General features: G+C 38.9%; 1 protein-coding gene across 5 annotated transcripts in view; it reads left to right on the forward strand.

The window, feature by feature from the left end:
* AFAP1 (actin filament associated protein 1) overlaps window positions 1–14,594 on the forward strand; it is a 117,073-nt gene that overhangs the window by 82,754 nt on the left and 19,725 nt on the right. For all 5 annotated transcript variants that reach the window (XM_027686570.1, XM_027686573.1, XM_027686571.1 and 2 more), the window contains 4 exons: window positions 5,390–5,482; window positions 6,973–7,057; window positions 10,622–10,771; window positions 14,016–14,227. In XM_027686570.1, the coding sequence (XP_027542371.1) occupies window positions 5,390–5,482; window positions 6,973–7,057; window positions 10,622–10,771; window positions 14,016–14,227 (540 nt within the window). The remainder of the gene's footprint in view (window positions 1–5,389; window positions 5,483–6,972; window positions 7,058–10,621; window positions 10,772–14,015; window positions 14,228–14,594) is intronic.

Raw genomic sequence — 14,594 nt, forward strand, 5'->3', positions numbered from 1 at the left:
AGAATTTGACAGAGCCAGAGGAGTCCAACTTGGCTGTGAACCAGTGTCTGCGTGTGTGTGTGACCAGCACCATTGAAAACAATACATTTCTTAAAAAAAAAGATGTATCTGTAAACTAAAAAAACCCCAACCAAACCACTTGTGAATCCAGAACCATAAGCTTGTTTATTTACATGTTTTCTCCGTGATAAGTTTTCTTCGGGTTTCCTGGCTAAAATCACAAACACAAGTTGTAGCACATGTCAGAGTAGCACCCAGGAGGGCTGAGATTTGGTCCCTGCTTTCACCACTATTTCTCCTCTCTCCTACTCACAGCTTCAGATGGAAAATTATTTAAATCATACCTAGCTTAGATCTACAGCCTAAAGGGAGATCTGCATCTCCACACTGCCCAACCTGGGGATGCAGCTCCCCTTGCCCAGGGTACCTCTGCCCTTGCAGCAGCAGTGCCTCCAAGCCACCCTCCCCATCCACCCGGCACCTCCTTCCCTGGGCTCTGCCTGATCCAGTGGCCATATATGGCAATAGACTTCATGGTAGTAACGTAGGAGAAATGATACAGGGGTTGTCTTGGTTGAGTAAGTCAGAAAAGTATTTTTAAGGGGATACACAGGCACTAAAGATAGGTTTGCTAGTCTGCCAGAATCTCATCCTCACTTTGCTCAGACAAATGGCAGTAAGGCAGAAAGATTAATCTTTTCAGGCTAATGGATGCTTGAGAATAATTTCCAGTACAGAAGGTAAAGGGGGTTTCTTTTTGAGACTTAAAGCACAGGCTATGTTGGGAATAATTTCTGCCTTTCCTGCCTAGATTTTCTTCTAGGTAAACTTCTTGGGGCATTTCTTCTATGCAAAACACTAAGAGTTTTGCTGCTCTCTTAAGGAGGAGGAGATTGACACTAACATATATAGTTTGTAAGGGTCCACTTGAGAGAGAAAATGAGAAGTTAATCACGCCAAAATGGCAGAGTCCCAGAAAGTCAGTACTCTTACATCAGTTAAAAAGGTGCGTTTCAAGAATGAGAAATCCTGGCTTACGTCTGGAGCCAAACCCTTTTCCCTCTGCTGTGTTGTGCTTAAGCAGATTTCAGCTTTAACAAATTCATATTTTCAGAGTTAAAGGACAGAGCCGGGGGATACAACCTGTCCCATTTCTAGCAATTCCAACATTTGCAAAACATGTGGGTAGTGGGGGACAAGTGGGTGGGTGGCTGGATGCGTTTCTGGCCTGGTTACAGAGAGTAAAGTAAATGTGCAGTCAGGCTGTCAGCTTTATCCCTTGAACTTGAAGATATTAAAATTGTGAACTTCTCCTATGAGTTTCATGAAAACACAGACAAAATGAGGTTCTGTAATCACATCCTTTTGGTAAGGGCAGTCTGTAGCCTGAATTCGTACAATGGTATCCACCAGGAGAGAGGTCTGCAAGCTTCTAGAGGGCAGGACAACTTTTCCTTATCAGATCCCAAAGAGATCAACAACAATAAACTATCTACAAATGTACTTTTACTCAGATTTGTTTGGTTTCTGTGTGTCAGGAGCTGGCTGGGAAGCAGCTGGCTTTCTGGTTTTACTACAGAGCCAGTGCTTCTTGTCTGGAGCTTGGATCTTTAAAGTAGCCAGAAGAATCTAATTTGTTTCTTCTGACTTTGCATGTAGAAAGAATAAATGTAGGACAAGTATTTTACCTCCAGTCCTGGTGTGTCATTTAAAATAAGATACAAGAATTATAGAAATTTGCAGGTGAATGCAGGTATGAGGGTTTTATAGTAAATGTTAGTGTTGTGTAGTAAGATTTTTTTAAAGAGAGAAATATTCCAGACACGCCATGTGGCAGAAATTCCACTGACTTCACTACTGTCAATGGCTCAGGGCAGGGAATCTTTTCATCTTTCTACGTGCAGATATTTTCCTTCTGTGCCTCGTGTCACTCCACTCAATGCCATACTCAGATATATATCCTGATCTAGTTAGGGATTCAAGGTCTAGAGCACAAGTCTTATGAGGAGTGACTGAGGGAGCTGAGGGGGCTCAGCCTGGAGAAAAGGAGGCTCAGGGGGGACCTTCTCACTACCTACAACTCCCTGAAAGGAGCTTGTAGCAAGGTGGGAGTTGATCTCTTTTCCCAGGTAACAAGTGATAGGACAAGAGCAAACAGCCTCTGGTTTCACGAGGAGAGGTTTAGATTGGACATTATGAAAAATTTCTTCACTGAAAATGTTGTCCATCACTGGAACAGGCTGCCCAGCAAAATGATGCAGTCACAATCCCTGGAGATATTTAAAACACTGGTAGATGTGGCACTTTGGGACATGGTTTAGTGGTGGACTTGGCAGTGCTAGGTTAATGGTTGGACTCGATTGTCTTAGGGGTCTTTTCCAACCTAAACAATTCTATAGTTCTATAAATAAGGGATAATAATGCACAAGGTTTTTCCAGGTCTGTATTTGAAAGAGGCAGTTCTGAACTCTGCTAATTGTAACATTGTAATGGTAATTGTGGTACTTAAGATTCTTGAAGATTATTTTCAATATATTTAGTTTTGAGGCTATCCAAAGAAATGAAAGGTCTTCAGTTTTCTGACTACATTTGCTCATAAATTTTAAATATTTGAATAGATGGTCTGTTCATGATCTCAGTTTGATTTTCCTGTCAGACCAGCCTCTCTGTGTGTATATGTAGTGTACAAAAGCATTTGTGGTGAGAAAAAGAGAATTATTTCCCTTCTCTAATGAGTGAGAAAACTTTAAGTGTTAATGGAGTATTTGCAGGGTATTCTCATTACAGTCTTCCAGATGATACTGTTTTATTAAAAATAACACATTGAGGGATTCCTTGTTTTTTCCCTTCTAGTTCTAGAGCCACTGATATATGTTTATTCGTATTTTCACACATTTCATTGCCATGGATAAAAGTTCCTGACCTCCATTCCCCAATTTCACAACTATATTTTAATGAAAATAGTGATCTTTTGTTTTCATATGACTCCAGAAGATGGAACATAGAAAAAAAATGATGAGAACTTTTGAGTCTTGTGATTGAAATTATGCAAGTTGGCAATACTGATGGAATGCTTTATCCTTAAAATTTTGAGCTAAAGCTATATGCATGTGAAAACCAGATTTATAATGGCAGCTGTCTGCAAACATAATTATAGAAAGTGCATCCAGCCAACTGTTATATATTAAAGACATTTCATCCTGGTGAGCTGTAGGAGAATGAATTTTATGTTGTGCATTGAACACAATTATATTGCACATAGAAGGTGATGAGCAAGTCTTTGCCAGTGAACCTCTTGAACCCAAATGAAGTGTTGGACCCTTGAATATGCATTTACTTCAGATCCTACCGCCAGCTCCCTCTTGATAATGTGTCTTTTTTTTAATCAAAATTTAATTACAACCCAATTAAACACTTCAACTTCTCCTTAAATATGTGGGGTGCGATAAGAACCGGATTTACTTGAGTGCATGACTTTGCACATACTATTTAGTTAGTGCTGCCAAATCATTTCCCTCTGTTCTGTCTGTAACTCCCATTACTATCTGCCTTTGCCAAAATTAACTAACTGTGTGGTGTGAGCAGATGCTGAAAACATGAGCCATTGAATCAGGGTCATTCAGGAGACAGAAATGAATGTTCCCGGAAACTGTACAAACACATTTCTCTAGGAAGAAAACAGTACACCATACTGAAGACCAGCAGTTGAAAATAAAACAACACACATAAAAAAAATTCTTAGGATTTTGGGGAATTCAGGGATATGTTTAACTCATATCCATAACATACTCATAACATATTCAGGGATGTGTTAACAGTGCAAATGCTCTGCAACAGATCTATCTAAATTTTCTGTTACAAAGGATGCCAAGTGCTATGAAATACTGGGCTTGCTTCTGAAACAAAATATAGGGAAGTTCAGACAGTCAAGAAAGGATGCTGAAGTGTTTTAAGATACTAGTTCAGAAATAAAAGTGTAACTTCATTTTCCAGTTTTGCTTAGATTTTTTTGTGTGTCATTGAATGAATTATTTAATCTTTCTTTTGTTCCGAGGTTCTCCCTCTGTAAAATGGGGCTGGTGCTCTTCCTTTCCTTATGGCATATAGTGCCTATAATTTACAATGTGCTCCTGAGTAGCAATAGGGTCTTTGTAAGCCCATAAACATTTGATTTGTTTTAGCTTCACTCTTAAGGGGAACTTAAGTGCTGTGAAAGGACCATTTGGTGCCATCTTCAGCATTTTAATAGTTTCCATATCAAAATTGTTCAGTTTGAAACTAAAAAGGCATTTTTTTTTTGATTTTCTTTTTCTCTTCTTGAAAAAAATCTGGATTTTGACAGTTAACTAATTGCTACTTTTCCTGAAACAAGATGTACTCAGGGCAGATCCTTCTCTTTGCTAACTGGGCTTGCTGTAAACAGTGTAAAGGGAGGAGCTGGATATGTAAACATGCTCGAGTACATGTAAAAGGGAAAGTTTGCATCTCTAGTGGTGATGTTTCCTTTTGTACCTCTCTTGGCTTTGATGTCCTTGGATGGCTGCATGGCTGTTATCAGCACAGTATAGCTCAGCACCACCTCAGCATGAGTCTGGATCGAGACTATTCCCATCAGCTCTAGCATTTTCAGGCTGTTAATGGACTGATGGTAACTTCATAAGAGATAAAAACCTTAGCTATGTCTGTGGGGAATAATCAAGCGTCTTTACTCATCATGTATTTTTAAATTTATATCACTTCAGGTTTTTAGGTCATTCAGATTCTATCAAAATATCAGTAAATTCCAAGTTCTAGATTTTTCTTTGACTTTTAAAAACAGAGAAAGTCCTATTTCCATTTTCTACAAACACTTTACAATTATTTTGACCTATACCTCTAAGTTAATGTGCAAGTATAATACAAACGTACCACGAAATACCAATCTGCAGTATTAACTCTAAGTTGATTCATTAGTTCTCCGATAGCAAAAAATGAGCATCTGTGTAGTATATTATGCAAAACTCTTGTCCATTGTCTTGAGGGACCTTGGATTTTATCCCACTTTTTCATCATTGTAATGAAATTAGTTTGGTAGTGTCAGCTGACGCCACATTGCAAAACTAGCACATGGAAATCAGCACTGGTATCGGTTTCTTTGCTTGGGAGAGCCTTGAAGCTTAGTTTGTCTAGAAACTGAAACCTTCCACCTCCAGCCATTATGTCTCCTCCAGGTCATACATGAAATGACTTAGGGAGGGAGTGTGGAGAAGTTGTAGTGGCAACCTGTCTGACACCTGCCAGCCTAGTAAATGTCTGTGTGATTCTCCTTCCCATCTCCCTTCACATTCATATATAATTACTCTGATTTGTATTTTATTAATAATTAATAAGTTTTGCCTTGTCTCCTAAGGTTATAAAAGATGTGTGCAGCAACTGTACGGGAGCTGTAGACTCTGATGGGCCATTGTCTAGTTCTCCAGTACACAAGACGGAGCTAGAAAAGGTAAAGTTATCAAAATGGTGAATAAAAAAATCCCTTATGATTGCTTAAAGAGACACTGGATAGGCACTGGATGTAAATACTTGTGTTACTGTTACAGGCACATGGTCCCTTTGTTGTTTTTGTTTCTTTGTATGTGTGCACATATCCTACAGAGTTGAGGTTTCTGCCATGTCAGTTCACTTGGCCACGAACAACCAGCAAACTGGCTCGTATCCAGCTTCTCTTCAGCCACGGAGGGGTACAGACTGAGCGGGTCTGATACGTGTGCTGGGATGCAGAGATGCTCTCCATCCAATGCAGAGAGCAAGCCAGGGGTGTTGCTCTCGGGGAAGAATAGCTGAAGATTATACAAAAGTTTTAAGGGAAAGTCTCATTTTGGGGAATTTAGTTGTGTAAGAGCTCCCTGGGCATGCTGAGGTCACTATTTTGGCAAACCATTTCAAGCATTCATGTCTCAATACAGAAACTTGGCTATTCACATGTGGTTGTCTCTGCTGCCTTGACTCAGCAGGATGTGAGAGTGAGAATTATGAAAGTGAGCAGCTTTGCAGTGAATGATCAGTACATTACCAGCACCAGTTTAAGGCCCTGCTCCATTAAGGCATCCATGTCAGCAAATCCCTCTGCAGACCTTGCTTAAAAATCCCTCTGACAAAGGTTTCATCAGCGAACTTGTAATGGCAAGATTCACCCTTCTGGTGGAAGTGCACCACTGTCAGTGGCATTATGTTGCTTTGCACCTGGGAAACCAAGAGCAAAGCATGTTCCAGGACAGTTCAGACTTCCTGGTTTCACAGGCAAAAGCTGTTGTGTTTGCATACTTGCACATATCAGCACAGTATTGACAAAGTAATTGAAAGTGTTGTAAAATAGTGTTTTCTAAAATGCATGCTATAAGAAGGTGTAACAAAATTTCTCATTCATTCCTTTTTGTGATAATCTATACGTCTTCTTTGTGGCTTCACCACTCATGAGTAGTTTGGTCACCAAAACTGTGCTGGCATAAACTCTATCTGCCTCATTCCATATCTCACGCACAACCATTACAGAATAATCAATGCTAAAAGTTTATTTCAAAAGCCTCTTTTTTGGACATATTTAAAGCACCTTGTAGGAATGCACTATTTGCTGAGAAGTTGTAATTGCAAATGCATATACGAAGCATTATTTGAACATACAGTTTTTACCTTATTCTTATCTGATCCATGTAATTCTTTATTCCAACATTTAGAGTCTAGAAATTAATTAGGATATATTTTGAATTATGAATATTTCACTGTTCTGAATACACTTTCAGATATAGACTATTTTGTTATTTCTGTAAGCTTCTAAAGCTTCTAAACCCAAAGTTTTTACTATCTTCTATTTCTCTTCCAAGTGGATGAGAGCTTGAAACATGTTTTATTTCATAGTAAGCATACTTTTAAATTGACTGATGACACTTGATTTGATGAAGGTGCAAACATCAACTAATCTACTTGCCCCTGCAGAAGTTGTCATTTGAGAGGCCGAGCTCAGATGGGGAGGGTGCTGTGGAAAATGGCATCGCTGCTGTGTGCAATGGGAAAGAACAAGGTACGTCTCAGATCCAGAGATGTTTGGTGTAAGTGATGTGTACATATAGGGAATGTCAGGTAGTGAAATACCTGGCTTTTGTCTTTTCAAAATAGGCAGTAAAGTTTTTCAGGATTCAATTTAACTTGAAATCTGAATTATGTCAAGAATGAATCCTTAAATTTTTGCAGTAAGAGAAGGCATTTGATGTTATTGTGCAGGTAAAATCAATAAAACTAGTATAAGGAAATAAAATATAGAAATATTGACTTTGCCTTTTCTGTGTTCAAAGGCCAGTTTTTCAGAGCTTGGGCGACCACTATAGGCAACTAACAGGTTTTTTTAGTAACTGTATAGTGGCAACATAAATTGTGGATGTACAGCTTCTAAGGAAAAAAACTATCATTGAATACTAGAAGAATCATGCATATTATATAAATATGACCAGTGACAGGACCCAAGGGAATGGCCTGAAGTTGTGTCAGCGGAGATTTAGGTTCAATATTAAAAAAAATTCTTCACCCAGAGGGTGAGTGGGTGCTGGAACTGGCTCCCCAGGGCAGTGGTCACAGCACCAAGCCTGACTGAGTTCAAGGAGCATTTGGATGATACTCTGAGGCACATGGTGGGATTTGTTGATCCTTGTGGATCCCATCCAACTTGGCATATTCTGTGATTCTGTGATCTATTGATATATATATACATGCATGTGTATGTATACACATATATACTCTGTATATATATGTGTGTGTATACACAGATACCTTTATATATAAACTATTATGTATGATTATTTATATTAACATAATAAAAGGTATATAATAATGCAATATCAGTGGGTTTGTGAGTACATATGTATATAATTTTGCATATGCTATTTAGGAGCCATGCATGTTCTGTAGTCCTTTTAATCTAACAAAGGCAAATCCCAAACCCAGAGGGAGTTCTGTCTGAGTTACATCTAATACACTCAACCCCCTCAACCTCTATGCTCTCTTACCCATCCCCTTCCCTCCTCCCCAAAGCAGAAGAAATTTTCTGACTTCATTAACTTGCCATATAGCAATGGTATGGTTTAGATAAGACATTTTTCTGAAGCTGTTAAATGAACGGTAACATGAGCTGCAGTGAGCACAATGTCAATACTGGCCTTGGTGCCAGCGCTGTCTCGCCTTTTGACTCATTTCCTTTATCTTCTACCTGGGTCATTTTACAGTGTTTCCTGGCTATACAGATCTCTGACATACCCATCAGTTTGGAACAACATCAGGTTTTGTGGTTTCTGAAAGTTGTGGTACATTTGTAGATTTCACCCTATAAAATCTTCTACTAAGCTTTCATAAAACTCAATACAGTTTTAATCTCTGAAACCTGCTGAGAAACATCTGTGACCCAAAACCTGTGTTGACCACGATGTCTAGAAGTACCTGGTGTCTCAGGTACCCTGTGGGAGGTATGATGGAGCATGTGTTGCTGGAAAAGCAACCCAGCTTAGAAGCCTCAAGGAGAGTCATTTAAAATACCAGCTGCTTTTGAAAATTGACCTTCAATATGGGGTAGTAAAGACAATGGGCATTAGTGACTGCAAGAGGAATGAAGTGTGCCTGGCATCATTTTCAGAGTCCTGGATGAAGTTATGCTATTTTTAAAATAATGGATAGGTAATATTTAAGGGAGTTCTTGGGAAGAGAGGCTTCAGAAAATGGTCATCTCCAGCTGGCACCCACCACCAGCCTCTGCTCTGCCCTTTGCCAGCTGTTCACTTTGCTGTGGGAAAGGAAATGAGAAGAAAGGGCTTTTGTGGGAAAAAAAATCACTGGCAACTGGGCAATCAGTATATTCTTTAAACTTGAAGAGATTAGGTCATGAAGGCCTTATTTCTGCTGCCTCTCAATTCTGCAGGAGAGAAAAACAGCAATGTGGAGGGAAGACAAGACAGAAAAACAAACACTGAAATGGGCTTATCCCACTGTTCATGCTCATGGGAATGATTCCTATAGGCTTCTGTTTCAGAGAAATGAGGTTTTCTCAGCCTCTGTCTTTTTTCTATGCTTTTCATCTCCTCCCCCTCAACAGCCACAGCCAGCTGTTGGCTACTGGTGTGTGGGATGGAAACCTGTCTGAGGGCAGGTGCTGTACTCAGGTTGCCTCCTAGGCCGGGGTTCATGAGCACATGGGAAGGGTGGACATCCTCCCTCCAACAAGGGAGATTGTTGCCATGTTTAGAGAGCACAGTAGAGGTTGTGAACACCATTCCCTTGAAAAGAGAGAATTAGACCTCAGCGTGTTGGAGTTGGCTGGGGAGCGGCTGTCGGCACCTGCAGAGCTGCTGTTCCTCCTCAGCTTTGTACAATCTTGGCTACAGATACAATGTCTACATAATGTTCCATGATTGCTAACAATTAAACTGAATATGATAAATTATCCCATGGTGAATCCCAAACTACTTCTCTGTTTTCTGTGCATTTTTCTTCCCAGTTCATCAATTCATACATTTTGTCCATTTTTCCCTCCATTTTTCCCCTTAGTTTACGCGAGTCCATAACCACTAAGTGTTCCCTGTTGCAGAAGGAGTTGATATGTCAGGGATAAAGATAGAGCAGCTCAGTCAGTAACTATTTTAAATGTACTGTTCATCAAAATTATGTCTCAGGGCAAGTTGATGAAAGTTTTTGCTGCCTTGTCAGTTATCAGAGAGACTTTTGCTTTGTTGATGGAATCTAGTTTAGGCCACTGAATGCAATTTCTGAAGTTTGTTTGTTCTGTTTTGCAAATGAAAGGTCTGTTTCTTCTGAATCTGTTTAATCTTAAAAACTTGTTTTAAGAAAACTTGATAGGATTTTAGTCAGGTAGGCACTTTTAAAAATTTTATCCATAGTCCTTGCCATATTACAATCAGCAGCTCAAAATGCCTCAGTGCACAAAGTTGTAGTACAACTAGTATTGTATGAAGGTAATGGAAACATAGACTGGATGTTAGCAAAATACCTCTTTTCAGCAGAGCTTTTTCTTTCCAAGCCCTCATGATCACAGAAGATGACAAATTCTAGCCATCCAATGCTTATATTGACCCCATTAATTTAATTGTTAGTAGTTCATTTATGAGTCTTGTCTTTTTAAAATGTCCATTGTGATATCTTAACCTAATCATACATAGCAGGAGTATTTTTGCTAGGCAAGCATGTTCTGTCTTATTTTGTGTACTTAATTGCTGAGGTATTTTGAGGAAAATGTTTAGGAACAATGAAGAAATGTCTGACTGGATTTTTAGTATTGTGTATATGAGCTAAGTTTATTTGCAGGTACCTCAGTCATACTAATAAATTAGATGATGACTGCTGTGGAAAGAGACTTGCAGCTTGATTAGATTAAATAAAATTAGAAGCCTGATTTTTGTTTTTATTATCCTTCAGAATGCCATGATTTTTACAACACAGAGGTTATTAGAGAGGGCATATAAAGTTTATCTCATTGCAGTCTGCAACCTTTGTACAAATGTTCATCTTGCACAGGATATTTTTGTCTGAACTTCTGTTTTTATTCAGGTTAGGGTAACCACACTTTAATATTTTGCTTTCTTAATAGTGAAGAGGAAAAAAAGTTCAAAACCAGAAGCCAAGGGCACTGTGACTAAAGTAACGGGGAAAAAAATAACGAAGATCATTGGTTTAGGAAAGAAAAAGCCATCAACAGATGAACAGACCTCATCAGCTGAAGAAGATGTTCCAACATGTGGTAACTGATTTTTCTCCTTGAGTCTTAAATGCCCATTCCAGTAAAACTTTATGGAATTCTAGCCTAGAAATTTCTCTAAAATTGCATTTACTGCTATAATTAATTCTTCCCCCAACATGCAGAAGTATGCGCCAGAACTGCAAGAGGAGTAATCAAGAGTTTGTGATTTAAAAAGAGACTAAAATAATTTGACTTTCTAAATAAAATGGCAGCACAGGCTCAGAAGGAATATCATTACTCTTTGCAGAAGTGAGGGGGAAGAGAAGTGTGGACAAAAAAACATAAAGAAACGAGCTGTTCTCAAGCAAATGGTTATAAAATGAATATAGGCTGAACTATGAAATAAATTTAGGCTAGGAATCAGAAGAAGGTTCTTGGAAAGTGATCAAGTCTTTTATAATGGATTGTGGTTAAGGTTTTATGGAATAGCAGGCAGCAGTCAACTACCCTCAACCAAAGTGATTTGAGTTTAATTATAGGTTCCTAAAGTGGTACATATTGGGCAAAATGAAGTAACAAATTTCTAGTAAGCTATTTTAACTCTTAATTTTGATCACTCCATATGACAGCTGTGGTGCTTGGCAGCACCAAGGAAGTGTATAAAAAGGCATGCAGAAAATACTTACATTTTATATCTTAGCTGTTAAGGTTTGCTCACAATTTAAGACTTTGTGCAATGCGCTTAGCTGATGTCCTCACAGCTTTGCTATTTTAAAACAATGCAATGTATTTACATTCTCCTGTTTGCCTTCTGGTGCTCAAGTATTAAGTAACACTTCAATACATAAATAAGAGTGAAGACACCCTTCACCCAATCCCTTCCAGAAAAGATTTTCCGTAGAAAGCTTTGAAGCAATTGCACCAGATTCTGAGTTTGAATTTGCCTTTTACCCTTTAATTGACCCAGAAAAACTTTGAGAAAACCCATGATTAGGCAGCAGTTGGCAGAACTCATCGGAGCATGAAGTGTGATAGATGCTTGCCCAAGGTGGTAGAAGCAGATCCATGGACCACCAGAGAGAACATCATAGATCACAAGTGGCTTTCAAGCCACACTTAGGGAATCATTTACATAAGCAAACTTTGATTAAATAAGTGTGTGTATATGTGTCTATACATCAGCTAAGTACAGATGTGATTTATCAACCAAAAGAACAGCTGGGAAAAGCTGTGTCCAGCCAGATGCATTGTCCGAAGCATCTGGCTTCCATAAAAGCTCAAACTTCCGGGCTCTCATACTCTGTTGATTATTCTGTATTATGTGAGATGTTAACCACAGCTGTACAGTCTAATTCCTCGTATTTCTATCATTATTTCAGATATGGGCATAAATACATTACTATTTGCCTGCATTTGGCTCTACTCAACACCACTTGCAGATTTTATAGGAAAATATATAAATGTCTAGGCTTTGGTCATTGCAGGAAGCCTTTGCAGAAGGAGTTTCTCACCACCAGAAATTTGGCTCAGTTCAGTGCCCTCTGGGAGAGTGCTCCATAGTTGGAGGTTTTTACACTTTCGAAGGCTCTACCTCCCATGAACAAAGGGAAAATCCCAGCAGGGCTGCAGGGGACACCCAGCTAGAGTGGAAACTAAAACCCACTGCGCTTGGAGTCACGGCAAAGCTCTTCCCTACAACATCACTGGTCCTAGACTGCCTGGACAAAGTGGAAGTACTAATGCCCCAACTGGGAATACACTCAAGGCATTTTGGTCATTTCAGCTGTTGAAGGTTTAAGTAGAGATATGTGGGAGGGAAAGTGTAGGATCCTGCATAGTTCAGCTGAAGTAGTAAGTTTTGGAAGAGCTTTTCTGAGAGGTGCATTGGAAGCAGAGGGGAAAAACTGTCTGAAAAAAAGGACTCTCACTCCAAAACAAGCCATCTGGCTTGCATGTGAAGAGTTTTTCATTTCTAGGGATTCTAATATAATGCACAGTGATACAGGGTTTTGTTACAGGAGGAGGGAGAAGAGCTGAAGAGTGTGATCATCACAAGGAGCCAAAACCAGAGGATTGTGCACATCCTCATTTTTTTATAGCACCTTCCAAGATGTGCACAATTCTCATTTGCCATATCCTGTTGGATCGCATTTGGACGTTGGAACCATGATGTTGGAAGGAAAACCCAGAAAAATTAATAATAAGTCATAGTTTTAATGAAAACCAAAGAGAGAGCTCTCCAACAGGATTAAATGAAAATCAGATCTGAGGTAGAAGACAATTTTTTAACCTCACTTCTGGCTTTTGCAAGTTATCATTTTTTTCCTCCTCATAACCTGTTTGGAAGCAGCAACATGCTGAGTTCATGTACCGTTTGTAATGTGGAAGCAAAAGTAAAAGGTTGTTTTTTTTTTCATTCCCAAACTAATAAGGCAGGAAAAATGGGCATTGCTTTGATTGTAAGGTTTGAGTCTGGAATGATTGTTGTTATTAGACAGAGAAGGAAAACCACAAAACACTGCCTGTTTAATGATGTTGTATGCCTAGACACTGTATCAATGTAAAATATGGTAAGAAAAGTTGTAAGGGCACTCAATCATCCCTGGGGAAAAAAAATAATTTTTTAAACTTTTGTTTTTAAGATAAGCTAAATTTCATACATATTTACTTTTTGAAATTTAAACCATTATGAATTTTATTTTTATTCACATAGATAACAATCTCTTAAATGTTGGTTATAGGTGCTGCAAACCCAATGTGTATTCTTCTTTCTAAATGAATTTAGAACATACAGCATCAACTCTAGCAAGTCTTTAAAAAAACTACTTTTGGATGTTACAGAAGGTAGCTCATTACCTAATTATATAATAGGAGTCGTAATTTTCCCAGAAAATTTTGGTCAGCCACAGTTTTCAAAGCCATTACCCACAGAGAGGGTGTGTGAGCACATCAGCTGGGTATGTAACTTTTTATCACTGTCCCTTTCCCATTCTTACCAAAGTCTTGGGGATTGGTGTGCTCCTGCTCATCCAGCTGCTGCAGTGACTGACACAGAACAACCATTTGCTCATGAGCGGGATCGCATATTTATATGCTCTTTTCTAGGTTATTGGCACAGTGATAGTTTTCATTAAAGAAGTGGGGAATGGTCATTTACTTGTCTTCCTAAAACCCATCTGGACTTTATATTAGAAGAGGAACAAGTTATTTAAGGGCTAGCATTATACTGAAAATAAGTTTCTTTTTTTTATTTCTTTTCAAAAAATGTCAGAAGTAAAATATCTCACATTTCATTTTATTGCAGGGTATCTCAATGTGCTCTCTAACAACCGTTGGCGTGAGCGTTGGTGCAGAGTGAAAGACAATAAACTGATTTTCCACAAGGACAGGACAGATCTGAAGACGCACATTGTTTCCATCCCTCTCCGTGGCTGCGAAGTCATCCTGGGGCTGGATTCGAAGCATCCCCTGACCTTCCGCCTGCTCCGAAATGGGCAGGAGGTTGCTGTGCTTGAGGTACAATGGTCACTAATGGCTGTGACTTCTAGGAACACCCACAAGCTAAATTAGAGAAGCGCTTTCATACAACCTGTCCATTCAAAAAAAAAATCTTTGAAATAATATTATTGCAGAGCTGAATAAGAAATACTGGAAGGAGAAAAGAAATATTAAGTGTCGTAGACAAAAAAAATAACTGAGATTTAATGTAGTTCAGAAATCTTCTCAGTAAGATGCTTTTCTCTACACTGACCTTCCCTTGACCTGGTACTAAAATATCCCTGCTCCTTCTCTAGGCACACTTCTACATCAGGGATATATAATTACTTTGAGTAAATAACTTAGCAATAATTAAATAATGGATCACTGTTGATGGGAGCTCTAG

The sequence above is a fragment of the Neopelma chrysocephalum genome, unplaced genomic scaffold (assembly GCF_003984885.1).
Source record: "Neopelma chrysocephalum unplaced genomic scaffold, ASM398488v2 Primary Assembly neopelma1_71, whole genome shotgun sequence".
NCBI classification, from domain to species: domain Eukaryota; kingdom Metazoa; phylum Chordata; class Aves; order Passeriformes; family Pipridae; genus Neopelma; species Neopelma chrysocephalum.